This window comes from Numida meleagris, chromosome 12 (genome assembly GCF_002078875.1).
Source record: "Numida meleagris isolate 19003 breed g44 Domestic line chromosome 12, NumMel1.0, whole genome shotgun sequence".
NCBI lineage: Eukaryota > Metazoa > Chordata > Aves > Galliformes > Numididae > Numida > Numida meleagris.
The window spans coordinates 3100581-3127573 of record NC_034420.1 but is presented as its reverse complement, the minus strand read 5'-3'; the positions used below and the strand labels follow the sequence as shown (position 1 = coordinate 3127573).

Sequence of the window (26993 nt, the reverse complement as noted above, 5' to 3'; positions counted from 1 at the left end):
CGTCTCACCAACAAATGCTTTTGGTCATCCAAAACACCCCTGCCTGTGTCAGCTGCACTTCCACTTTCCAGAACGAGGAAGATCCGAGTAGTACATACACACTGCTTCAGATGCATTTCACCAAAGTGTTGTATCAAGATGTAAATACTTCTTGTGGAAATAATTTTTCCTCCTACAATAGATGTTACAGCCCCTCCGCTACTCCCACCCCTTATCCAATGTCTGAATTTTGAAACAGTAGAGCAGGTCTTTTTCCCTGTAGAGATTTCTGATAACCATCTGGCTTCTACTTGTTGAATGAGCACTGCTGATGTTAATAACTAATTTTTACTACTCTGGTCTAACTTTGATTTTCTGATTGTAATGAAAAGCAAACTGTGTTACTGTCCCATTAGTAATGTTGGAAAATGCATATAACAGTTTAACATAACAGCCTTTTTTAACAACAGAGAATTATATCACATTAATTTTTTTACAACTAAAGTTTCATGAGTTTAAGTTCCTATCTATGCCCTGAAATTTTCTTGTGACAGCTCCTGATTGGTTCATAAACCAGTCTGTTATGAATGATGCACAAACTTGTGTTAGTTGGGTCCCAAGTGCTAGTCAAATACAGCATGCAGGATGCAGCTCATGTTCTTCCTGTGTCTGGTAGCAACATGGAAATTGGGTTAGGGTTATTTTCAGAGAACAGAAAATACATCTGTCTGTATGTGCTTCAGAACATTACTAACAGTCTTGATGCCAGAAACAAACATATCTTCAACATAAAACATCTTTCTGTTAGGCATGCATCTGCAGTGAGCATCATTCTGTTTGTCTAGGAAGCCTGCCCTTATGTTGACTCCTGGTGCATTGAAAAGTCACAAAATGCCAAGACAGAACAAAGGCACTTTAATAAGTAGCAACAATCTTTGCTGGATATTTACTTTCTACTGCCGAGCAGAAAGAACAGAAACATACTGGCTGATCTTTACCAGGACGATAATCAGACATCCACCGCTAAACAAGAGCGTGGGCCAAAGGAAGGTGAAGAGGAGGCCTTTGGGGGGATAAAGTCTGCTTAAAATGACATTGGTCTGCATTCCTCCTGGGTCATAGTAGCATGGGAAAGTCTGATACTTTTTGAAATTGTTTGCAATTGTTTCTATTCGTGCTTTCACTTCTTTGGAGTTCTCAGAGTTGCCTGGGACGTATGAGCACTGGAACGAGAAATTGAAATGACTTGTTATAACAGATGCTCTAATGCAGGATTTGTAGTAATGTCACATTGGGTGAAACAAACATGCTAATGCTGACATTAGCTCCTGTGGTTTGGCTAGCATCCCGAGATTGACTTGGTCTGTCTCTGTCCATAAGACATTTGCCCTCTTTCCCTGCTATCTGCGGGTGCATGTATGCTCTAAATTTGCAGACTTGCAGGCTGGAGTAATGCTGTTGGAAACTATTAATGTGCTTAGGATGAAACTCCAGCTATTGGGACTGTCACTTTAATATTACAGTGTCATTTGTCTTCAACTCAGAGACTTGCATATGTTTAAATATTCATATATGTTAAATATTTATGATAGTTGGTACAACTGCTTAATAAGTATTAACTTTTGATGTAATGTTTAAAAAAAATTGAAACCCCTGTATCTTCTGAAACATTTTAAGCGTTCCTTGGTCTAAGCCTGGACATCAGTATGTGAAAGCTGAACAACTCCTATTCGTGTTCTGCTGCTTGGCTACAAAGCTGTGTCCCCTGCTCTTACTGCTCCCATTGAATCAGAGGTGTTGGATGGCAGCAAAGAGAGAGAACTGAATGTGCTCCAAATACCTTTGGATTTCTTTCCAGAGTATCTTCAGTGTGGTACAACATGACCTCTTGTCCTGAGGCTGTCAGATTAACCCACACCTGTAGGCAAGGGTAGTGAAAGATATCCTCATCCTCTGAGCCTTCGCTGTTGGGGCAGGGGGCTTTGTCCTTGATGTTGGCTTTGAGGACCTTGCATATGGTTTCTGTTGTCCAAACACTACAAAAACCAAAACAAAAGGTATTGCTTTCAAATGCTTTTGTGGCATCTGTTATTATGCATTGGAGGTTCATCTCTGGGTGCCAGTGGTGGGTTAGCACAGGCAGAGCTCAGGGCTGCTCATCCCCAATGCAGTGAGCTCTGCCCACTCCTCCAACTCTTAAGAAACTAATCTTTTTATGTGTCTTTTGTTTTTCAAATCTTAGCGCACAGCTTTAAACAGCTTTTCTAAATCCACTGCTGAATGTTTTCAACTGTGATGTTGTCATGTAAGACAGTGTTGAAGCCTGGCTGCTCTGTTTTTGTGGTACGCAAAATAACGTTGATGCATGCCAGTACATAAGCCTAGAGATTTCTGAGCATAAAGGTGCTGCTAGAAGGAAGAATGAAATAGTGGATGTACTTTTTCTATCAAAATCTTCAAGCATGGAAAAAATGAGCTGCTAAAGTGCCAGGGCAGTCTTGGTTTTACTACACTTTGCTTTTTGCAAATTGATTTTGTGTGTAGAGGCAGAACATGGGAAATGAAATAAAAATGTGAGTAATTGTAACCTTATTGGCATTCACTGCATTCTGCAGCACTTGTAGTGGTAGACTGGGCTGCTGAAGGCATTTCTCGTGGTGGTTGATCTGGAGGCAAGATGCATCTGCTTGACTGAACAGATTTACCATGACTTCTCTTATAAGCCTCTACCCTGAAAAAGTATGGTGGTTTTTTTTTGTTGCTTGCTTTATTTTTTGTTATATTAATGGAAGATTTTCCATTATCCAGCTTTGATAAGCAGTACTGGTTTTTACTTTATGTTGTTTCATAGTAAATGGTTTGGTTTAGTCTGCTCTGGTTCTAGCCCTGGGGAAGGTCATAGCTTACCTGTAAATGCCTCGCTTAATGGCTCACTCTCTTCTTGCTCTTCTACCTTCCATTCTTGTGAGTTCTTCAAGAACATAACATTTATTCATTTTTTCAGTGTACTAACAAATATTTTGGCTCTGTTTTAATAATTGTATTTGAGGACAGCAAAAATGAAACAGCCCTGTATTCATAATCAAATGATTTACTACCTTTTCGTGTAGAATGGCACAATTGTAATCCCAATAAAGAAGTACATCATCATGGAGCATGCCACCATTCCCAGTCCCAGACATAGGGCCCTCGTCTCTCCTCGCTTCTGTGCCGTCACCAGCTTTTTTGCCAACATGATTCAGGTGTTATGAAATCTGGAATCTCTCTGATCCTGTTTTGTGAGAGAGAGGCGATCATGATTAGGATTGGCTATAGGTATTGCAGTTAATAATTTCTGAAATACCCTGTTCTTGCACAAACCGTATACTGCTTAATAAAGTGATGGGTGAAGAAAGCAGGGGGGCAAGACTGGGAGTGGGAACTGGAAAATATCATTGTGCTCTGATAGAGTTTGACCAGCTTGATTGTCTTTAGCCTTAATTTGGTCTATTTGATGTTACTGTTTGCCTGAAGTAAGAGGTGCTCTGTGTTGTGTATTGGTAAAGCAATGCATGAAGGGAAAATCCTCCCAAACTAGAATCCTTTTTCCATTTTTCCCATTCTGTCTTCAGGTTTAGCCTGAAACGTGTCTTTTAAAATTTTTTTCAACTCTTCTGAAATAAAAAATTTAATACTTCAGATGTATGGTTTTGATTTCTCATTGTCTATTTCATGGCCTTGTCCATTTGGAGATATTTAAAGCCTGCTATCCAGCTACGTGTTGCAGAAAAGCTGCATTTTCATGGCACAAGTAGCATGGTGCCACCAAACCCAACTGAGCAAGGATCGGGGAAGACAGCAATGAGGGCTGCTGCTGCTGCTCCCCCACAGGCACAGGGCCATGACTGCTGTTGGCACTCATAGACCGTGATGAACCCTGCAGTGTTGGTGTCATAGTGGGAGCTCATAGAGCTCAGGAGAGCCTGGCATCTCACCCGTGCTCCCTGCCTAAATAGCATTTCCAGTTCTCTTGCTGATACTTTGATGTAGAGAATCTGAAAATAACTGCTGTGAATCCATACGCTATTAAATCAGTACTACTGTTATATAGGATTGATATCGAAGTGAGGCTTAACAATCACAAAGAGTTCAACCCATCTCCAGAATCTGTGTCCCACTGACAGATGTGACTAAGGGTTTGGGTGTTTGCTTTTTTAATAAAAACATGGCGCACAGTTAGGGAAAATGAAACAGACTGGCAAGATGCGTGTGGTTTTTTGGACACAGAAGAGAGGAAAGCAGTGCAGGAGAAAGGCTGAATATGTGCCACAACAGATCTTGGTCCTGTTCTCATGTGCAAGACAATACTGCGCAGCTTCCTGCAGTAGCTGAGGAAATTTCAGGGTTTGTGCAACTATTTAGTGTTTATCCATAAGCTGGTGTTCAGTGTGGCATGGTACCTGCCTAAAGCCACCTGTGTTCAGCTAATCCACGGAGCAAATAAAAGACTTGAGTTTAGATAAAGCATTAGGCAACCACAAGCCTAAGCTGGAGAAGAGCTGCTCTCATGACCTGTGAGCAGGCAAACCCCAGCAGCACCGGGCTGGGGGAGCTGTGGGGCTGGGGGAGCTGTGGGGCTGGGGGAGCTGTGGGGCTGGGGGAGCTGTGGGGCTGGGCACAGCGCGTCTGGAGGAAGGCAAGAGAAAGGGAAAGGCACCATCAGCTCTTAAAGGAAGAGTGTGGATATAATTCGGATGTTGCTCTCTTTCTGATTAGTTGTGTTTTTCATTGATGAAAGCGTTAAGAGATATATATTTAACAAAAATTAAGATCTCTATCTCGAAATTTACTAATGCATAATATCTAAATGAAAAGATGTTTTGAGGTGTCACTAGGAAGAAAAAGAGTTGTTACTGTTGGAATAGTGAATTTTGTCCAGGACTGTGATTAATTCTGCTCTTAAATAAAACATCAAGGGCCACTCAGGATTTGGCTTACGGCATTTTTAAGGGCATTGTCTTTCTGATGGTTGCATATAACTCAGTGATGTTCTAGGAGGGAGGAATCTTCACTTGGAATATGCTGGAAGATGGACGTGACCTGCTTATTGGAACTTGCATTTAACACAAGAAGTCCGTGCAGCCATGTGAGCTAATGCTCTTAAATGAGGTTGTGCTGTGTTTTTCTTTGTTTGTGGGGCTGTAACTAGAACACCTGGTGTGGAGCACAGTCAGTACACTTGCACTGTGCCTGTCTGCTTGTGTGTGGACCTGCACAGAGGAAGAGCACCCCAAGCCCATGCTGCACTGAGCACCTGCTGCTGCCTGGCCCAGGACACTTCTCAACTCTCCTGCATTTCTGCATGGGGAAAAGTGGGCATGCCATATTTTCAAAAGGTGAAGGATACCAAAGTATTCACGACTTTGGAACATTGTGCAGCACAGCAGTTATGATGAATGAGTATTAAACCACAGCGTGTGACTTGCCTGTAGCTACTGTGCAGCTTGGTCAGGGGGCAAGGTGGAACAGAGGGGGATGGGCCCTGAGACCGTGTGGTCCTCTAGCCACAGTGGGAAGCCACTGACAGCCAATGGGAAACTTGCTTTGTTAGAAATTCTTAGGTGCAGTAAGAATGATAAATTAGCTCTGTGGGAAAGTGAATGAATGGAGAAATGGGTACCCTCAGTGTGACTGCAGGACAACTTGTTGCCATGTGCTGTTACTCTCCACAATGTTTACATAGCTGTCCCAGTTACACCTGGAAATAGCGGGATCATCCACCCCCTCCTTACGTGGATAATAAGAAATATAAGACTATCAATCAAAGGATGAATAAGACATTTAATTACCCCACTGGCCCGCTTGCGTATCAGGCACATACACAGCTGATGTACCATTAATTTCGTCCTTCCTTACTGTTTTAAACTGCCAGACTGCCTCTTTAGGATAAGTAACGAATGTAACTATGAGAAATGGGAGTTTTCAGAAGAGGCTAAGGTGTTTTCCCAGGAGTGTGCACGGTGCTGTTCCCTGTCCTGCTGCCAGCAGCACTGCCTGACCTGCTCTCTGCACGGGCAGCTCTGCTTGTCGCTTCCCAGTTCATCAGATGCTTGCTCCACCCCAAAGAGAATAAGGACACATGAATAATGCAGGGAACATTAACAAGGAAGATTAGCCTAAAAATACCTGAGTGTCTCTATAAACACAAAATATAATTGGCTGTGCCATCAGGCGGTGTAAATCAGAGCTGCTTGAGGCACTGTCGTGTTGTTGCAACGGATTACCTGTAAATGTGGACCTAAAAACTGAGTTATGTACTTCCTGATGTGTTTTTGATACTCAAAAATATAGTGAGGAGACTAAAAAAAAATCTGTAGCACTACTCCACCTGAGTGCAGAATTATTCCAGAGGAAACTTTGGGAGTGAAACATGAAAAAAAGTCAGTGAAGTAAACCCAGTGTGCATTTTTTACCTCTCTTTGTTTACAGATATTCTCTTGTTGTACTCTAAGCTCTGGTTTTTTTTTTCTTTAGTTGTTAAGAATCCTGTGTATATATGGGAAAACTTTATTTGGAGTTTCGTCAGTGCTGAGAAGGTTAATATTTCAGATTGAAGAATTCTTCTCTTCCATCTCCTAGCCCCATCAATGCATGTTAGGAGGGGAATGTTGAAAGAGCTCATTAAGTGTTTCCTCTGACAAAATCATTAAGTCTCTGAAAAATGAAGCACTGCTGAGGACTCGATTGGCCCAGGAAGTCTCTGAGCGTGTTTGGATTGGAAGCTGCTTGGGGTATATAATGGGGATTTTAGTCCGTCCTTCGAGAGCAAATCTAAATGTGTCTTCTGCACTGAAGATTGCAAGGCACCTCCATAATTATTAGGAAAACACAAGCTCTAAATCTTTTCAAAATGTTCCTTCTCCCTGATTTTTTTTTTTCCCTCGCTCTAGTTAAATTATACAGTACATTAGCTGTGCAATTTCAATGCATAATCACTGCATTGACAGCTGCTGGTGATAATCCTAAAGATGCCATCTGCTCAGGTTTTGAACAGAGTCCCCTGCTCTGACTAACGGATGTGCTTGGTGCTCAGTGGGAAGCCCCTGCCTCCTCTCCCGTCTCTTGAGGAGCTCCCAGTGCCGTGAGCTGTGTAAGCTGTAGAGGGCCTCTGCCTCAGGCTGTGCCAGGCTCTGAGCTCGGGAGCTGCAGTATCCAGGGGGCATCAGTAGCACCTCTTGGTGTGGGAGCCAGAAGGCAACTGTAAATTTTAGTCTTGTAAATATAAGTTCTGGTTATTCTGCTGTGGCATTGCTGTGCACCTTATGTATTTACTAGTGTCTCTTAGAAGAATTAATTTCATCGCTGACATTTGCTTATTTGTTCCTGTGAGTGTTTTCAGCACTGTAGATTCTTCTTCCTTTTCCTTCACTCCTGTCCTTACCCTTTCGTCTTCTGTTGCCCCCTGTTTACATTCCTGAAGTTAGACCTGTGCTTACACTGGCACTTGGTTCCTCCTTCCCTCCCCCTGCCCCGTTTCCTTTCTTAGCATTTATAAACACTTTCCTGCTGGTAATAGGTCTGCTTTCCCCAGTGGTGCTGGGGCCAGAGGGCACCAATCTCGTTCACTGCAAGATAAGAGCCCATTACTTTCAGTGTATTCTGCATGCCTAGGACCACAAACATGGTGTGCCTTGCAGAATAGATTGATGCTGAACCTCTGTGTAAATGTGCATGGAAAAACAGATTCTGCAAAGCACTTGTGCAGCTCTGCTGGCGTCCTGAAGATTCAGTATTAGGACTGCATAACATGATACAGTTGCATCCATTTTATGAAATACATTGCACCAATTTACTTAAGAACTCTTTAGCTACTTTGACACTAATGTGAATTAAGTTAGCTTTTTTGTTTAAAAAAAGAGTGGAGTCTGAGATTCTGTGCGTTAGCTTTTATACTTGGTAGTTCTTAAAAACAAACAAAACCCTTTGATCAGTTTAGCACTTCTGAATTCTTTGTGGACTGCTGCTTTGGGTTTCTCTGTAGTACAGGACTGTACAAAATTATTTAGCTGGAGAGTGGTTTTCGAAGAAGCCCGATAGAGTTCAAGTGTGGCTCATCCCTAACTGCCCTGGGGAGAGATTGTGTGGTCTCTGACGGAATGCTACAGAGTGCTGAGACCCAAAGCCATGAGACTCCAAAGAGCAAGGATCCTATGAGGGCTGCAGGCTCTTAAAATCATGGGTTTTGTGGAAATAACAATGGTTGTATTTACAGTCCGATATTTCTCCATAATTATTAGCTTACCGTTAAAACTTGCCTATATGCTACAGACAAGTTAGGTGGGTTTCCTCTGTAGTACTGGAGGTTTAGAAAGACCGCTGCTTCCAAGAGCTCTAGATTTGCCAGAAAGCAAAGCTATTGTTTGCTCACAAGGAAAACAAAAATTGCTTTAAAATATACTTACTGTTTCTGATGAAGTGCCGCTTGCACTGGTGGTAGAGCAGCTTCTGCTACGTGACAGACTCCGTGAAACACCTTTGTGCCCAACGTAAAGCACTGGAGCTTAGAGCTGGAAGGGATTTATTTTTTTTCTTTCCTGTACTTCTCTGGGTTTGCTTTACTGTGGCCGAACTCATAACCTAGTTCCCCTATTGAGAAGCTTTCTGTAACCATAAATGGTAAGGTATGAAAGAGTGCTGTCCTTTTTCGGATTAATTGCTGAAACCGGGAAACCACAGCACTGACTGACTGCAGCTGAAGGGACTGACTTTTCTTGTACGCTACGGCTGCTTTGCCACATCCCACATCCCCATGGATTTGTCTTAAGCTGCTCTCCTACTCCTTTCGTACAGCTTTTCGGTTCAGAAATCTGTTAGGTCTTTTGGGTAAGATTTATGGAAGTACCCTGGACTGGAAGTGCTATAAATATTCAATGTTTGTGGAGGTTTGTTTGTGCACTTTGGTTTTTTTTTTAAACTGTGCTGTTTACCAGTGTTCCCCTCCTTCAGACACAGAAAGGCAATAGGAGTTCTGTGGAGAACTTGTGTTGTGTCCTGCAGGATGTGAGGCTGAAGGGTGCAGCCACAGGCAGGCGAGAGGGAGCGTGTAAGCAGGAGAGCGTGTTTTGGAGAAGATCTGGCAGGAGAAAGTGGGAAATGCAGAGCACCGGAGACGAAAAGAAGATAGGGAGCTCTATTGTGTGAATACGTGCTTGGATGTGCATGTGTGTGTACAAGTGTATAAAATATCTTGTTTTCTTCTCATCAAGTTTATCTAGTGTCTTGTTATAAAGCTGTATTCAGTCTTGCAGCAGGGATGGAATTGAGTACAGGTCTTCAGTGAGCTTCAGAACTTGATTCATTTGTTCTTTTAGGGCCTGGGGCATCTACACCTTCAGTTCAGTTGTGTTCCAAAAGATACGGTTTGCTTGCTGGAAGGTTAACAGAGGAGAAGATGGGAAATGCTGGGGTGGGGTGTGCTGCTGGAAGGATGCTGCTAGAAAGTACTGACATGCACACAGGTCATCTTACGCAGGAGGATCTGTTTTTTGGCAAAGGAGTTTCAGCAGCACAAGAGGGCAGTTCCCAGCAGAACGTAGCTGCAACGATGTGAGCTCAACTCAACTGCGAAATACAGCAATGAAGTTGAAATGTGTGATAACATTTTTGCTGCTGTGGCCTGACTGTTGTTGGTACTCAATTCATCTAAAAAGTTCAAGTATCTGTTTTTCTCCTTTTGCAGTGGAAATATGATACTTCATGTTTGAAGATAAAGGAACCTTTTCTTCCTGACCTTTCCCTCCTCTGATAACAACGATCCGGCTTAGTACAGAGTGTGAGCAGGATAGGCTGGCCATGATGATGACTTGAATGTTCAGTCTGGATGTTACAGGTATATGCCCTGCAGTGATGCAGGCATGACCAACACTGCTGGCATTTTTGCAGAAGATGAAATTACGTGATGCACTTGTGCTTTGGATTTGAGAATTGGATACCTTAGCTCAATGGAAAGCAGTAAATAGACATAATGGTATCTGCTATATACAGAATAAATAATGCGTTAGTCAATCTTTTTTGACCTTTTTCCAGTATTTCTTAACTTCCACCTGGGAAGACAATCGGAAAAAAAAAATGGAAACAGTGGGAGATGATTTCTCTGCACCCTCAACTCAGAGAAGTTGTTCATTAAAGTATTGGACTGGTGGTGTTGATTGGTAAGACTGAGGTGTTAACATCCATCTGTGAGTGCTGCCTTTACATCAGTTACGATCAGCTTGAATGCAGCAGATACTGAAAGTGAGACTTTATATCAGAGCCCCATAGATGAGAAAAGAGAACCCATCATGCCACAGATAAATTAGTGTCCTGTATGTCTGCACGTTCCTATTGCCAAAAGGCCAGATGTGTTTCTGGGACACGTGAAGAGATGGCTCCTAACACAGTGGCAAAAAGAGCTGTTTATTTTTTTGAGAGGGAGGAAAACCACCTTATTCATAGATTAAAGGAACTGAAATGAGTTAATTCAGCAAGAACACTGAGTGTTCTGAGTATTGTAAACGAGCGCAGGATCCTCTCCACTCTGCGTTCTAACCTAACAATTAGTTGTTTCACCTTGAGCTGGTCTTTCAGGCTTGCTTGTAGTAAAAGATTTGAAGCTAGTATGTTCAGAGAGTTTAAGCTGTCTGAAGATTACAGATGGTTCTCCACTCATAGTACCTTTTCTGTTATTACTGATGCAGAAGAGAGCACACGAAGCTGACCTGGATTTAGCTTTAAGGGTCTAGCAGTTATCTAAGATGAAGCCTGCTTCTGTCATCTCGGTTGGAAAGATTTATGATCGTGGTCGTTTTTTAATATTTAAGAAGTGATGTAGCAAAATCTGAAGAATGACATTTGAAGTTTTATGAACAGAAGTTATTCCCAGCTAAAATGTGAGCTGGGTTGGTGGACTTCTTTTTTTTTTTTTTTCCTTTGTTGAATATGTTGAAACCCAGCTTTGAAATACCTAAGATGCATGCTTGGGCTCAAGCATTCATGCTTCTAATGGGGAATTTTAGGAAAGATTTCTGCGTTGAGTAATTGAGGAGTCGAGGCAGGAAACAAGGTAATGCCACTGACTGAATTCGTGAGTCTGGCTGTCTTCTGACTGCTGTCCTTAATTCAGCTGACTCATCTGCACTGTATGACAGTGGATCTGGTTCTTAGCCGATGCATTAAGGAGTTACACTGCACAACAAACACTCAACTGTGCATGTCACAGACAAAGCAGTGTGAGTTTTTGTGGTGCCTTGTTGTACGAAAGAGGTGCTGTTAGGGCTTTGGCTTGGTTTGAGGTACACTGGTGTTTTGTTTGAGCAGAGAGAAGCCATGCTCCACATCTGGCACCACACGTCACCTTTTGTTTCATTTTCACTTGTGCTCTGCAAGCGTGCAGGTCCAGGTGGCCACTGGATCCGTGATAGCTAACCCAAAAAAACAATGTGCAAGCACTAAAGGCAGCTGCTGTGCTGATACCCATGGCTGGCGTTTGGAGCACAGGTCCAGCTGCGGTTTGTGTGTGGATCTGCTGCTGGGGCAGTGCCTCTGCTGCTTATTTCCATGCTGTGTAACTGGCAGGGCACAGTTTCTCTTGGCTCAGGCAGAGAAGGGGTCACTGCCAGGAAGATGCAGCCCTTTGAGTAAGGGTGGCAGAACAGAACGGGGCTGGTTAGGGTCAGCTGGGGCTACGGGCTGCAGGCCTTGGTGGTCTGAGAGCCTTCTGCAAATACTGCTTTCTAACTAAGATTAAAAAAAAAAAAAAAAGCATAGAAGCCTTCTCAAGCTTGGCTTGGTGTGTGGTTTTAATATTTGGTTCCTGACTATAATTTGAAGAAGAAAAAGAGAAGAGAAACAACGTCAGGGGCAGGCTTTCCTGAACTGCAGACACTGTTTTGAATCTGAACAAGTTTTGTGTCATAGAATCATAGAGTGGCTTGGGTTGGAAGGGACCCCACGGATCACCAAGTTTCAACCCCTTGCCATAGGCAGGGCCACCAACCTCCAGATCTGGCACTAGAGCAGGCTGCCCAGGGCCTCATCCAACCTGGCCTTGAACACCTCCAGGGATGGGGCACCCATAGCCTCTCTGGGCAGCCTGTGCCAGCACCTTGCCACTCTCTCTGTGAAGAGATAACCAGTCTAAACCTTCCCCCCTTGAGCTTAAAATCATTCCCCCTTGTCCTACTGTTGATTTCCCTCCTGTTTATAATCCCTTTTTGTCAATGTCTTGCTTCCCGCTTACTTTATTTCAGTGCATTAAGGCCTTTGGCTGAGGCCAAAGTTAACAAAATTTGAGGGCTAATTTCCTGTGATTCTTGGTAAGAATGAGCAAGGCCTGAACCTGGAAATACTGGTGTGGCTGGAAGTTAATGAAGCATCTGCATCTAAAACTGTCAGGTTCCGTAACAACAAGATATCAGACAAAGGATTAAGATAAATATTTTTGTGGAATAATTTCTCTGCAGGTGGAAGAAAAAATGTGAGAGAAGGCATGAGTTTACAGCTCAGAAAGACAAATTGTCTGAACGTTAGCATATGAGGATTGTAGCTGTGTGTTGTAAATAAAAGTATGACAGGGCTATAAACATTATGGCAGCGATGGAGAAAATAGCTTCTGGCTTCTCTTTGCTGTACCACTGCAGTGAGTACCCAAATCTTTGTGCTTTATGCACTCTACTGTAGAAAGACTTGTTCCATCTCTTTGTATCTGATAGGGGTCAGTCGCTATCACTGTGTTTTAGTGTAGAGGGCGGTTACCCCTCCCAAGGAGCTGGGCTGACTTTGCTGTATTCTGAAGTTTTGAGGAAGCTCAAGAGAGTCTGTCATGACTCCCCACTTAGCTTTTTGTTGTCGTGTTGCATAAATTAATCTTATTTTGTGTTTGTAGTTGACCTGTCTCACAGGAGGTGGACACACACAGCAGGTAGATCTGCCTTGCTGACCTAGGCATGCCGTGCAGGTAGTGTCTCCGTACAAGCGTAAGTGATGTAAGTTTGCAAACTGTAAGCTCCCTTTTGGCTTTCGAACAAAGAGCAGCTCAGTAGTTAAAAGGAAAAAAAAGTCTTCTAGGTGGTCAGAACTACTCATTTTATTCTTCTGAGCTAATCATCCGTATGGGTTGTTTTCATGTTGGAGCATAAGAAAAATGTAATGGCTGTAAGGCAGAGCTAGTTTATAATAAGTATTGCCATTTTATTTCCAGGACTTTCTGTTGCTTCTGAAGAATCAGTGAGCTGTGAAATGAGAACAGTTGTTTGGATCTTCAGAAAGCACTGCAAAGTTATTAGCTTCCCTCTTCTTAATTGAAACATATTCATAATGTAGTACATTGTCATTTTTAATGGGCATCATAAAGAGAAACTGTGGCTCTTGAACAAGGAACAGTCGCATTTGAAAATGATGCAAGTGAGAAGAGGCAAGATGTCCTAAGCATTGGCATGTCTAAATCAGATGCGGGCCAAGTTTAGGAACTTGGCTGTTTCTTGTTAAATTAACAAAAATGATTGTCAAACTTGATGATAACTCACCATTTTCACAGGAGTACTCACACTTTACACTTAGATATCTAAGCAGGAGTTTTGAATCATGTGTTTGACATCCAAGTTCACTATTGTAGCTGCGTGCTTGGGATGAATGACCAAGTGCAAAGCAGCTGTGCCCTGATGGGCATCCCTGGGGGATGTTGTACCTGTCATAAAGCTGTTGTAGGACTTCCATTTCTACTTCCATTTCTCTTCAGTTCTCAAACTCTTCCACTACTGTCTCTGGATACGAAAGCTAGAGAAGATACTGAAGTGTTTGGTGGATGCATACTGACTGATTTCAGAGCGTGAATGGTGTGTTTTTTCTTTAATCTTGCTCTGTAGATGGGCACAAGGAGATAACTGCCTTGGTCTGGCAGGTGTGAGAAAGCTGGAATGGGGTGTGAGGCAGGCAGCTGGGTGACTGTGTCTGCTGAGTGTCTGTACTGTGGTTTCTGCTGTCATCTCTGAAGTTGGCTACTGCAGTAAAATGGGTAACTTTCTATTATCTCTTCTGTTCAGTGTTTGTACTGTATCTTAAAGAAGGGCTTTCAACTCCTCATCTATAAAGTGGCAGTGATATATCCATTCTTATTATCCTAAGGCTGAATACATTAATGAAATGTAATTCCTTAATGGAAGGCACTCAGTATATTAGCTGAGTATAACTCAATATGTAGTTGGGCTAATGAAAGGAAAATTGCTTTTTTCCATGTATTGGTTAGTTCAGCGAGCTGAGAAAAATGCAAGCAGAAAAGAGAAGGAATGTGAAGTCCCTTTCACAGAACAAGATACTGAGACGTGATAGTCTGTGGTGGTGTTAGCCTATGAGAATGCTATTTTTGAACAGCTGAATAAAATCATGTAGTACTGTGCAGCAGAAGAGATCAGAGCATTGCTATGGCTTTTTGTCTTTTCACTTCTTGAACCTAAACAGAGATTTGATACTTCTGTCCAACAAAATGCAGATAACAGTATGGCTACGTGCAGTCTGACAGGCTCTGGATATGTGAGACCTACTGCACATGCTATTTCTAAACAACTGTTGTAAGTTAAGTAACTATAGCCTGGTCTATGATTTCACTTGGTGGTTAAATTCTGGATATCAGACAGTCTGGTTATAGGAAGTCTGGCTTTGGGGATCACCGCTGTGTTTTGGGGAGCCTGCATACTGATAACTTGTGTACAAGGCATGCACCATGTTTAAATGGTGTACTATTTTGTTGCTGCCCATCAAATAAAGTTTTGAAACGGGGCAGTTGATTCAGTTCACACGAGATGCTTGTTGAAATCCCAGTTTGAAGAGCCTCTTGCTGCCCCATACGACTGCTGATGCTGTTCCTTTGTTGGAAGCTCAGCTTCTGTGAGCTCCTTGGAGTAAGGTGCAGCCTCCCTCCTGTCCTGTGCCCACACGTGGACACTCTCTGCTATCACCAACTCATTGCTCTCCTTTAGTGGGAATGGGAGACTGAGAAGGGAGGCATTAACCTTCAGCTTCCTATACTCTCCAGACACACAGCACTGTATGTCACACCCTTGCTGCAGTGAGTTAGTCTCTCTCCAGAAAGAAGAGCAAAAAAAAAAAATATATATATATATATATATATAGTGATGGAAAGAGCAATGTTACTTCTTTTCTGAGAGTTACCTTGCTTAAAGGCAAGATTTAAAAAATAAATAAAAAAATACAAGGAAATGTTATAGGAAATGATCTTTGTTTCTACACCACACTTGTTCTAAAGGGAAGAGTTCAATTTTTTTTTCTTTTGCCAGATCTATATAAGGAAATCTTTTCCTTAATATTATTCTGTTCTTGTGGAAGGTTACTGTAAAGGAGGTTGTCATCAAAAAGAATACCAAGGATCCTGAGTACCCTGAAGCTGTTGAATTTTCTCCTGGAATCCAGTCCCAATATGTAGGCACTTTATGTACTTTACCGTGCAATTTTCATGAAGGTAACACAATTACTTTTAGCTTCTCCTTTACCTGGGGAACTTTAATCCATTTCAAAGTAACATTGCCCCAGGATGTGAACTGCAGCTACATTGCAGGCTTATGGAGCAATTTTCGCTGTGGTTAAAAACTTAAATGAGCTCTTGGTAGCAGAGGCCATTAATTTGGCCTGTGTATGAGAAGAACCCATGCAGGCTGCAGCAGCAGCACGGTGCTGGGCTGCCTGGGCTGTGTGCTGGGGCTCAGCTGAAGAGAGGGCCTGAGAGAGGTGGTAGATCAGGGCACAAAGTCAGTGATTTGTGGGTCTGCACGTTCGTTGGTTGAAGCTTGCTGTGCACTGCTGTAAAAAAAACAAAAGCCCCAGTTGTTCTACATAAGGAGTATGGGAGAGGAGCGTTGGAGAGAACATGCAGCAGGAATCAGTGGGGAGAATGGGTGGGAAATGGTCTTTTTCAAGCATCAGAAGCCTCAACTTCCTGTCTTGGGAGAACAGAAGCAGTAAATGAAGTTATTTTCTGACTTCTCCACCTTTTCCTACTGGTCATGCTCCTGGATTAGCAGCATTTTTATTCTGTAATCTTTGTGCTCCTAGTACAATTTTTTGCTTTTTTTATATACACCAGCATGGACTTGATTCATCTTGCACAGGTTCAATTACAACACTTTGTCTTTTCTTTCACTAATGAAAATGTGCTTCAGTGGGTAAATTACTCCTCCTGTCAATGATTATATATAAACGTAGAGAAAATCGATTGGAATTGGATTTATGTTAACCAACCATCTTAGCCTGAGCTTGTCAGTCTTCTAAGATGTGAATAAGAAATGTTCTGCTAGAGCAAATAGCACTAATTAGTTTAACGGGGAGAAGAAACCACCGGTCCTTACTCTGTAATTGTCAGCTTTCCTTACTTCAACTGTATATTTCTGCCTTGGACCATCTTGTTATCACTGTTGGTGTTTAGCTTCTTGGTTTCTGAGTTGTAAGTCAGAAGCAAGAAGGAATGAATGCTGAACGAAGGCCGCTGGGTGGAATTTGATGTTGGTGCATGGTAGCCACAGGAACTGGCACTCGTACAGGGAAAGAGATTCTGCAGTACCAGGAGACTTTTCTAGAAGTGAATGTAATCAGTGCTTTGGCTAGGATGTATGATTTGGTTTTCCGCTGGTTTTTAACGTGCAGATGGAATGAAAGAGTTACTGGGCTGTCACAGACTAAACGTTTTGGCACATCCTTTCCCTCAGAAAGGGATGTTCTGTTCTCCAGAGGGCAGCTAGAGGGCTGCTCGTGTTTGATAGGCCTCTCTGAGAAGGATGTCAGACCTGGGATGTGTTGTGTATTCTTAGCCCTCATTTACCTGAGTGTAAGTGAGACCACAGTGAGGGCATTCCTTCTATCCAAGCAGAATGTATTTTCTCCTGATGTCAATTGCAGTGAGTGCGGATAGGAAGTTACAAATAACATGACTATTACAGATTCAGTTTCTTGTAGTGCTGGAGATTGCAAGAGGGAAGACCTTTACAGATGAGCAGAGAAAATTTCACTCTTATTTTTCTCAGCCCCTTTTATATCCTATGACACTGTAAGTAGAAAGCAGTGAACAAAAAAGGACAACTAGTTTTAAGCCATAGTTCTGATTACCTAAATCAGAGAAAATGTTCAAACCAGAAGTAAATTTTAGGACGCTTCTCTAACTTCTGCTATTAGAATATGCTGGAATATGTTATCCTCTTCCATAGCCTTCCATAGGAGGGTTTTTGAGCTATAAAATAAATAGATATGACTTTGAAAATGGACTACAAATTGGCTATTTCTGTTATCAAGTCAATGATCTGATCTCAGAATATGGATACTTTCCTCTTTCCACTGAGATTTTTTTTCCTGTGGATTTATTTGTGTGTGAAGTAGAAAAGCTCCAGCACGAATGAGAAATTAAGAGATGCTTTTCCATCACATCCTAAAAGTGAGAGGAATAGGAGGATGTGTGTGGACTTAGGGCTCTTGTAGTTTTGCCTCCCAAGACTTTGTGTTCAACTAAGAAAGATTTTTCTGCTTGGTCTTGGTGAATATATCCACATCAAAGTTTGGCCTCCAAACTAAATTATCAGCCATTTGAACATGACTGATTGTCAGCAGAGTTCTAGCGATGAGTTATGAAAACAGAGGATTTCAACTTAAACTTGTACTGGTCTCATTTTAGATGGCAACTGTGCTGAGCTTACAAACCTCAGCTTTTCATTAGCGAGCTTCATTAGCTGTGCCATGCATGTTTTTGGTAACTTCTGAAACGCCTTACAGGATTTGGAAACCTCTTGATAAAATGCTGTGACTCGCTTCTTTAGGGCATAAACAGTGACAGTGTTTAATCTTGGTTATTTCTCATTGTACTTGCTCAGCACTTCTGCACTCCCCTTGGATTTCTTTGTTCTAAGCGAAATTATTTTATCTCCCTCAGGTTCCTTCTGTCTGCTTTTCTTATTCAACTTCTAAGTTAATTTCAGGCCAAAGGGCAAAAACTGTTTCCTGAACTTTGAATGTGTGGGACCAGTTATGAAAAATTGCAGTGTTCATGGGGGATGGTGTGTGAAATATTGGCACTCTGTAGCAGGCTTTGAACCAGTCCTCAAATCAGTGGTTCTGTTTGTTTGTGATCCTGGGTAGTGATGTCTTTAATGATAAGTGAATTGTTTTTCAGTGTTAACGTGTAAGGGTGGGTGAACAGTGAAAACCAAAATGTTGCTCCCTTTGGACTCGACAAGATGGGATTTTCATAACCTGAGTTCAGTGGCAAGAGGCACTATGCTGACAGCACGTGCAGACCTGCAGTTGTATTATTGGAAACTTACTGTAATCATCTAAAGTGGAATTCTGACCTCCCAGGAAGAATCTGGTACTGCAGCATGTCTTGTGGTTTCTGGTTGGCTGAAAAGTAACTAAGAAGAATTTAGAGAATGAAGCCATGTGCTAGTTCTCTAGTAGATCAGTGTCTGCTGTGCCTTTTCTCCAACTGTGTATAGGTAACTTTTTGTTAGAGAAGATAAAAGAATAGTGAATGGTGAAATGGGAGGGGATAGACCAAGCATCCCTACTGTCCCAAGTGACATTCAGTTGGTGTGGGTAGAACTTGACCCCTGGTGCCCAGGTACTGATCCTATGCATTCCTGGTGAGTAGTAGAGTTGTAGAGAACTGGGACATAAGTTTCATCCTGACAAGATGAAGCCTGTGGTCTGTTGTTGTTGTTTTGTGTGTAATAATGGAGAGCTCAAACTGAAAATGATCATCAAGAATAACTGAATTAAATGTATGCGGCTAATGAGACTTGTTATGAAAAGGAGAGCCAGTATTGTATTTTATTTCAATCTTCACCCTGCTTTTCATGCAGGTGCTCTCCAAAAAGCTGCCACTGACGTGGTAGGTGCAAGAAGTTATTCTTTTTGTCATGTCCTAAGTAGCTGCATCTATAAGGTGCCCTTTATATAAGGTGCTTTAAGTCTTGCATTTGTATTCACAAGATCAAATTTCTGCAAAGGTAATTATGCTTGGATAATAGCTGCATTTGGGAAATTCTCCATAGTTGTTTCAGTAAATTATTTTGGAGATAACGATATAGTAGCCAAATCCTCTTCCAAATCTCCACAAATTTTGCAGGTGTCTATCCTTGGGAACAGGGAAGAGACTTCTATCAGGATTTCTGCAGGGTCTGTAAAGTTCTTCTTGGATTTTTAGAGCCATATTCAAGACATCAAAATGATCCATAAATGGCTATAATTGAAACTAGGATAAAATGCCAGTTATAACTTAGAGCCACGTTGTGTGCTTATGATTCAGATGTCATTTGCCTGATGAGACCTCTTTGATGCCCAAAATAAGAAAATGGCATCAGTTTCTCATATGATACCCTGCAGCTTTCTTTCATGGGCCAAAAAGCAAATGGACCCAAACTTTTAAAAATCTGGACTCCAGCTGTCCTTCTTGGATTGCTATTATGGAGGCAAGATGGCACAGGGACGAGAACACTGTGCATGCCAAGATGTTATGGTGATGAAATACCCAGCTGCTCTAACATATTGCCTCATTTGCCTGCATTATGTTACCACAAGATGCATCATAGCCCCTTCCAGTTTCTTTATGTCCTATTTAGAGTAGGGGTGCTGAGACAATATTGAGTTCCCTCAGCAAGTGCTCTGAAGAAGGAGTAGTTTCTAATTCCTACTATTTTTCTTATTGCTTGTAATCAGTAAGACTCCTTCAAAGTGTTGGCAAGCATGCTTTGTGTGGTTGACTACTTCAGCTTTAGGTTCAATGATATTAAGCTTCTGTGTGTAAATAGAGGTATATGCCAGACATATTTGAGTAAAACATGTGGTGTGCTTTGTGCTAAATATTTGGGCTTCCTGTAGTCATCTTCATTGCTTTTGACACTGTGACCTTCTGGATGGCTCCAGATTCATGCTGAGCCTGTTGGACTTGTTTCTAAGGCTGAAGTCAGTGTTCAGAGTCCTTCCAGCAGAGCTTTCCTACACTGCTTACCATCTCAGGAGTCATGATTCTGCCTTTTGTTATTGCATTTCATATCAGCGTTGTTATTTATGGTCAAAGGCCTGGGTCTTACTTTTAAAATAGTGGTTGGTCCAAAAAAAAAAAAAAAAACCCACAAAAACCAACAACCAAAAAAACAACCAACCTGTGGTTAAGTTCTAAAAGAGGTGATGCCTCTAAGGCAGGCGTGAGATGTTATGTTACACCCTCTGAGCCTGTCTAAGGTCCTCAGTAAAGGTTTGCAAGTTACAGTGCTACGATGCCTTTCTTTAATACCAAATGTACTTAAACCCAAAGAGAATTAGTCTGCAGACCCCTAACCTGAGAAGTGAAGGATCGCTTGTGTGATGGAACAGGCCAAATGTTGGTATTGTTTTCATCCTCATCATCTCTCTCATGACAATAGGCTTCAGACTGGGGGAAGTGGTTTCTTCTATTGGCAGACACTTTTTGGGCCTTTTTTTCCCCTCCTGGAGCACATGCTATGCTGAATTGAACTGCTGGGAGATTTTGCTGTATGAAAATTAAAATGGCTGAAGCATCTTTTTGATGCACGTGTTTTTCTGTTATGTTACTAAGGCTGCTATCTGTTCTGCTTAAAAACAGAAAGAGCTGTGGAAGAGAAATTATGAGAAAAGAGTTCTATTAAGGAGGTAAAGAGAAGATGATAAGAAAGATCAGAAGAGCTGAGGAGCAGTATGTAGTCATACTTCCCTTCTCATGCCTGTGACTGCTGTGGAACGCAGCAGTCGTGACTCTGTGGGGATGACATCTGGATAGGAAGATTAGTACCGGGAACCAAAATCTGTCATAAGACAATGTGGAAAGCTGACGTTTCCATAAGTACATGTTCAGATCATACCCCTCTCTGAGCTTTGCTTATCTCTAAGCCTGTGAACAGCTTTTGGAAATGGATGCTCTTTGATTTTTATTACCCACTATACGGCAAAGAGGTAGATTAGAGACTGAAAAACTTTGTCATCCATGGCTCCATCTGCTTCAGAGCTTAGCATGCGTACCTGCCTGATCCTTCTCTGCTTCTGCTGTGCTGTAGAGCTAAACCTCATGGGATATATTTGGTCTGTCATATTTGTTAGGAGTGACGAAGAGACACACAATGTGTGTTCAGGCATTGTGTAGGTTTGTGTAACCTTTACAATTTGGCTTCTCTTGTTAAACGTTTCAATGGCTAGGCAAACTGCCTGCTATGTACTCTGGTGAAAAGTCCTTCCAGTAGGGTAGCCACTGCGGTGGCTGGATAGGAACAGCTCTTGCCAGGTATCATTAGTTGCAAAAGGGAAGCCAATTTTCAGTATTACTTCTGGTTTAAGTGGAGATAACATCTTTGTTTACAGTGACTGCAACTGGTCTGTTGTTCAGATGTCTGCTAGTAGCAAATGCTAACTTATATTTATTTTCACACTGTTCATTTTATTTTTGAGGAAATAGTAAAGCTGCCTGAGGGAAAACACTTTCAAAACCTATTTAGGACAGAGATCAGAGCTGTGGGAGTATTCTCTGTGTTAGTTTTTTTACAGTTTTTTTGTTTTTTTCTAAAGTGCAACTTGCAAAATACTGCAGTCTTCCTGTAACTTCTTATTTTTATTCGACTTATTGATTCAAACTCTTCCCTGAGAAACTATGACCCTAGTTTTGAACTTCTCCTCTTTTGTAGGCATGTTCTTGATTTGCAGGTTGATTTTTGCTGAAAAAAATGACTTTTTTTTCGTGGAGGTAGAGCAGGAAATCAAAATGCCAGGTTCACTGAGGGATGTTGACAGCACTCCTACCAGTGACTAAGGAGGGCAAATCCTAAATGGCTTAAAAAGTAAGGCAGGATAAGGAAAACGTACAGAGACTGACAGTTAAGTATAGGAAGATTAGGATACCTACTGATATCTGGTATTTTGTATTCAGAGCAGCACAGAGCCTTTTGTATTTTGGGAATTAAGGTATTTATGTGAGCACAGCCAGGTCTTCATATAGGATATCTATGTTGCACTGACACGTGCGTCCCTCAAAAATGAGAAGACATACGGAAAAGAACAACCTGAAGCCATCTTTCCCCCTTATTACCTGGGCCGCTAAATGAATCCATGCTGCTAGGATTATTAATTATTGTCCCAGTCACTTAATTATGGGCTCTTTAAAGCTTGTCACCCCAGTTATAGGGGCCAGTGTTTGCCTTGCTGACTGGGATTAGCTCTGGTCCTTTGCTGAAAGAGGGAATTCACCAGAGGTGAGGGGTTCTGGGTACTTGCTAAGACAGCTTGCAGTAGGGATGATCAGAGAGCCCACGTTTTCATTTTTGTTTCTAGTTATTATCATTGTTTAGGATTTGAAAATCTGTTACATTAAAGTTATTACTGGAGAGAGTTGGATTGGTTTGGCTGTAGCTGTGAGAGATCTAGCGTAGTACTGGATTTCTTCCTGCTTGGACTGGGGGAGGGAAAGGTGGTTTAAATGTTGCATAGGTACAATTTGCAGTGAACTGTAATAGTTGGTGGCTGTGACTTTTTGTGCTGTGGGTACCAAGCTATAAGGCTGTGCTAGCAGGGAAAATTCCTCAGAAACATTTATGTAACGTTACATTCTTTCCAGGCACTCGGATGCTTGAGGAATGTCAAGTGAGTTGCACAGCTTGAGACCCTCCAAAGGTAGAAAACTCATTTATGGCCTTTTGAGTCTCAAACTTTGTCCAGGCGTTGTGGTCAGGTCAGTGAGCCCCTTGAGCAACCCCTTCCTTCCTCCTGCCCTCCAAACCACAGCGTGTTGTGGGGAGGGTGCTGCAGCATCCCCAGCTCATCACTGGATGCAGGAATCCAGCATGCCTTTGCAGCTGTGGGCTGCTGAGAGCCATCACCTGCCTTGATGGCCATGGCACAGTTCAGAAAGCGGGGAGGGCAGCGTTCCTTCTGGCTTAGTGGTCGAGCTCAGTGATACTGAATGGGCTGCCCACACAGGCTGGTGCTTTCATCTGGTCACTGAGATGAGGGTACTTGTTAAGAGCCAGTAGGATGGAGCAGGCTCTGTGAAACAGCTTTATGGAACTGGGGGGGTTGTCTCATCATTGTGTTCTCAACCTATTTGCTGTGCATCGGTTATTAGCCTCAGTGCAAAGCATTACTGCTGAAATGCAGCAGACAGGCATGTATAGAATTTTTATGTCCTCTGCCGTTGCTCTCTTAGATATGAAGGAAAAAAGCACTTCTGAAAAAGTTCTTTGCCTTGAACTGGTTTTAGAGGTCTTTGGTTCTTAAGTGCAAGATGGGGTCTGCAAAGATTGGGCCCGTAATCTGTTATTATTAAATTATTTATGGTCATTAACTTATGTTAATTTGAGGAAGCTATCTTCAAATTTCAGCAATTTTCAGGAAATTGTGTGTGCCTTTTTATTATTAGGAAGATGAATTTGCCTGTCAGTTAAGGTCAAAAAGCTTTCTCGTGAAAATTGCATGTTTAATATTAATCAGTTATTTTATATTACTGCAGCTGTTTTCTGTAAGAATATGGAGAGAGGACTTGGCATCATTTCTGTTTAGGTTTTCTCCCTCTGCCCCTCCCTCCCCTTTTTATCTTTTTTTTCTCCCATCCTCTTCTTCTTAAGTCAGCAAACATTCCTTTGCACTGCTGGGGATTGTGTTTTCCAGTAACACATCCTCCTCTAAGAGCACAGTGCCTGCTTCTAATGGATGCCGATGACATAAAAGCAGTCTTAGATGTGCAAGCATCTGCTGCACTTAGTAGATCTCACATTAGTTTATTCTATTTTATTCTTGTTTTCCGTGATACGCTACTCGTGTTTCCATGTGGGAGGTGTTCTTTTGTCACATTATTTTGAGACTGAGCCTCCCTAAGCAGGCTGCTCTGTGTAACATTCATCTGAAGTTCTTATTTCTTTAATCCCTACAATTTGAGCTTGTATGTGACAATTTTTATTCGCTGTAGATACAGCTTAGGAGCAAGTTATTCTGTGAGAACACCCGGATCATTTCAGCACAAATCAGATGCAAAAATTGCCCGCTTACATCTTGGGCATCTTCCTCCTGCAGCCTCACGAACAAGGCATTTCAGGTCAACTCCATCAGAAAGAACAAAAACCTGCACGCTTTCTGGTACTCAGGATGTGGCTCACTGATGTCCCGAAACCACAACATTTACAGCTTTTAATATCTGGAACTAGTTTGGCCTCTGAGTGGAGTATGGAGTATGTAGCACTTCCTTCTATAAAGGTGGTGTTAAAATAATATTTTGGCTTTGCTTTTCTAAGGTTGAGCGCTGTATGACTTGGTTCACACAATTTTAATTGCTGTTATTTTAACCGCCTGTTTTTCTCAAAAACAGCCATCATTTCCAAAATTAGACTAATTACACTGGCACTTTACGTCTAAGAATAGTTGATCTACTGAGGATCAGAAGAAGCAAAAATAGATCTTTTTGCACTGAGGTGTGTTTGTTAGCATCTCTATGTATGGGAAAACATGCCTAATCTTCTCCTGTCATTTTAAAGGAAGAGGAGAGAAAGTCTGCAAATGAGTCGTTAGGAAGTGTAATTAAAAGATATTAGCAGGGATAAGGGAGTTCAGCAGGAGGAGCACGGAGGGCCCCTGTTGGCAAGGCGGGGAAGGCCATCAGCACTGTGTGCCCACAGTGTCCAAGTTCCTGTGCATGGTGTGGTCCCCATCGCTTTGCTCTTTGTTTCAGAGCCGAACAACAACGTTATTCCTGTACTGTGAGTACACTTCTTCCTCTTCTTTGGGGGGAGGGAACAGCAGTATTTAATGATTGCATATCAGTGAGCTCCAGCTTTCCAGTCTATACAGTATCTATTTAACCTGGCCTTCTCTTTTTCAATGTCATTGATCACTGAAAACTTCGGAGAACACTAAATGGCAACGTCCTGCCCACAGGCGAGGAATGTGGCTACCCACTGAAGATGTGCAAAAAAAATCTCTTTCAGCTTTTGCTTCCTTTGTTTAACAGCTGAAGCTGCATCAGTGAGGCGCTGTGCCCAGGCAGTTTAGCTCTGTTGCTCAGGAAGGAAATCATGGCTAATGTGGCACGGCTGGTTTTTTGCTATCTCACTACGTGGGCCGCAGCGCTCTGCTGGCAGGGCAGGGCGGGCAGTGTGAAGGAACCACTGCAGTGAGGCCACTGTGCTGACAGGACTGAGTGCTCAGGGGAGGTGCCATGTCTCAGTATGTTTCATTGGAGAAGCCCAGCCACCGGTTAAAAGAACTGAAGGCTATAACACTGAGCCTTTATTAAAGGAAAAAATCCGAATGGCATAATCGGTGAAGAACGAGCATCTCTTCCAACTGCACTCCGGTGATATTGCGAGGATTACGAGCTTACGTGAGAGTTCCCTAAGACTCTGTGAAGCAAGGACAATCTTTCACAAATATAATAATATTAAAAAGTTGTTTTTATTACTTTTTTTTTGCTAATATTAGTATCCTTTTATGCATTATGGATGTCCAAGTACACTTTGATTTGATGTAGTTATTTCCTTATTCGGGTACCTCCAGCAGGATCAATTTCAAATTCTGTGTATGTGGAGGAAGTTACTATCTTAAGCAATATTACAGTGTGTGCTCTTATTAGAAATGAAAGTAATGACATTTCTTATAGATGTACCTTCATAAGTCATAGACAACAGCAGCATTTTCTCATTGTTTTTCTCTTTTCATAGCATTTCTTGCTGAAGAAGAAGCAACTGCCTGTTTTATTAGCAAAGTAATTATTTTTAGAATCTGGTTTTAATTTCAGTACACACCTTTCCCTGTTGTTGCAAAAGAAAATTTAAATATTTTTTCTTTCTTAAAATAAACTCGATTAAATCCAGATATGCTCTTAATATAACATGCATGCCCTTTAACTTACTGACTGCAGTGAAATTTCTGTGCAGTTTCAGTGCTGTAATGCTATTTGGGGTTAGAAACTCAGCAAAGCATGTGACACTGAGTATCTGGAACTGGAAAATGTGTTCCTCAGTCCGTGAGGTCTGGCTTCTTTTGGTAGGTGCTTCTTTTGGTAGGAATGAAGGTGACAGTCACGGCAGCCTTGGCAGCAGCCAGGTGTGTAAGCTTCTTGGCTGAGCGTCCTGGTGGGGGATGGAACCACAACTGCCTCTGCTCTGGTGGTGTGAAAGGGCAAATCACGAGTGGTCTGTTGTGTGAGCTCCAGTTAGATGTGAAAACCACTCTTGTCTGAAATCACAGAATAGGTGTGATATACAGCAATCGAATGTCCAGAAATCCACACTTGTTCACACCCTGTCAAGTGGCAATCCAGTTCTGTTCAGCAGCCAGGCTTTCTTGGTAGCGTGGTTAATCCTTGTGGAAAGGAAAAGGGATATTACCCTATCTTCACCTGGCATTGAGACCCTTCAGCACAGAGTATTGCTCTGGGAATAACATCATGCCTGTGTCGGAGCTGTTTAGGTGATGAGGGACAAACTAGACCCAGTGTCTGTCTAGTGTCAGTTTTCTCCTTGGCAACAGCCCCACAGCTTCAGCTCTGGGAAATTGCTGTTGGTCAAATGTGTTGGAAAGCCCCCGTGAGCACTTACAGGAGTGTGTGAACTGAAGTTACAGGTCCTCCTCTGCAATTCAGAAACTTCACCGCAGGTCAGTGTGAACGCTTGCTGCAGGTAGAGCTGGGGAGGAGCTGGAACAAAAATCAGGCTGTTACAGCTGGGCTGCCTTAATGAATGAGGAATGGAGATGTGGGCTAATGCAAACACAGAACACAGCCTGCCAGTGCTCTGCCTGCGTGGGGAGGGATGTGTGGCTCTGCTGCAGGGACAGGCAGGGCACCGGGGAGGGGGAGCAGGGGCTCCATTAAGATCACTGGGAAACGGACATCGATTCAGAAGTAAGGATTTTTGTCTACGTACTTGATTCTAATCAAAAAGGAGAAAAGGATATATGCCCTCTAGCGTTCTCTTGCTGAGTGACCGAAGTCTCCAATTAATGCTCTCACGCTT

At 42.3% G+C, this 26993-nt stretch overlaps 2 protein-coding genes across 2 annotated transcripts in view; one reads left to right on the top strand and one right to left on the bottom strand.

Moving 5' to 3' along the window:
- The window catches only part of KCNIP1 (potassium voltage-gated channel interacting protein 1), a 334161-nt gene that overhangs the window by 27725 nt on the left and 279443 nt on the right, over positions 1 to 26993 (top strand). The window lies entirely within an intron of this gene.
- On the bottom strand, positions 878 to 8606 carry KCNMB1 (potassium calcium-activated channel subfamily M regulatory beta subunit 1). Its single transcript, XM_021410091.1, has 4 exons — positions 8421 to 8606; positions 3078 to 3250; positions 1820 to 2015; positions 878 to 1202 (listed from the first exon to the last, which is right to left on the bottom strand). Exons 2-4 carry the CDS (start codon positions 3212 to 3214, stop codon positions 933 to 935), a joined length of 603 nt encoding a protein of 200 aa, XP_021265766.1. The 5' UTR covers positions 3215 to 3250; positions 8421 to 8606; the 3' UTR covers positions 878 to 932.

Excerpts from the sequence above, each read along its gene's own strand:
- KCNMB1 (XM_021410091.1), bottom strand. The coding sequence starts at position 3,214 with ATGTTGGCAAAAAAGCTGGTGACGGCACAGAAGCGAGGAGAGACGAGG. Across the intron at positions 2,016-3,077 it reads GTGCCATTCTACACGAAAAG|TGTTTGGACAACAGAAACCA; the intron begins GTAGTAAATCAT and ends TGGTTTTTGTAG. Across the intron at positions 1,203-1,819 it reads CTCTGGAAAGAAATCCAAAG|TGCTCATACGTCCCAGGCAA; the intron begins GTATTTGGAGCA and ends TTCTCGTTCCAG.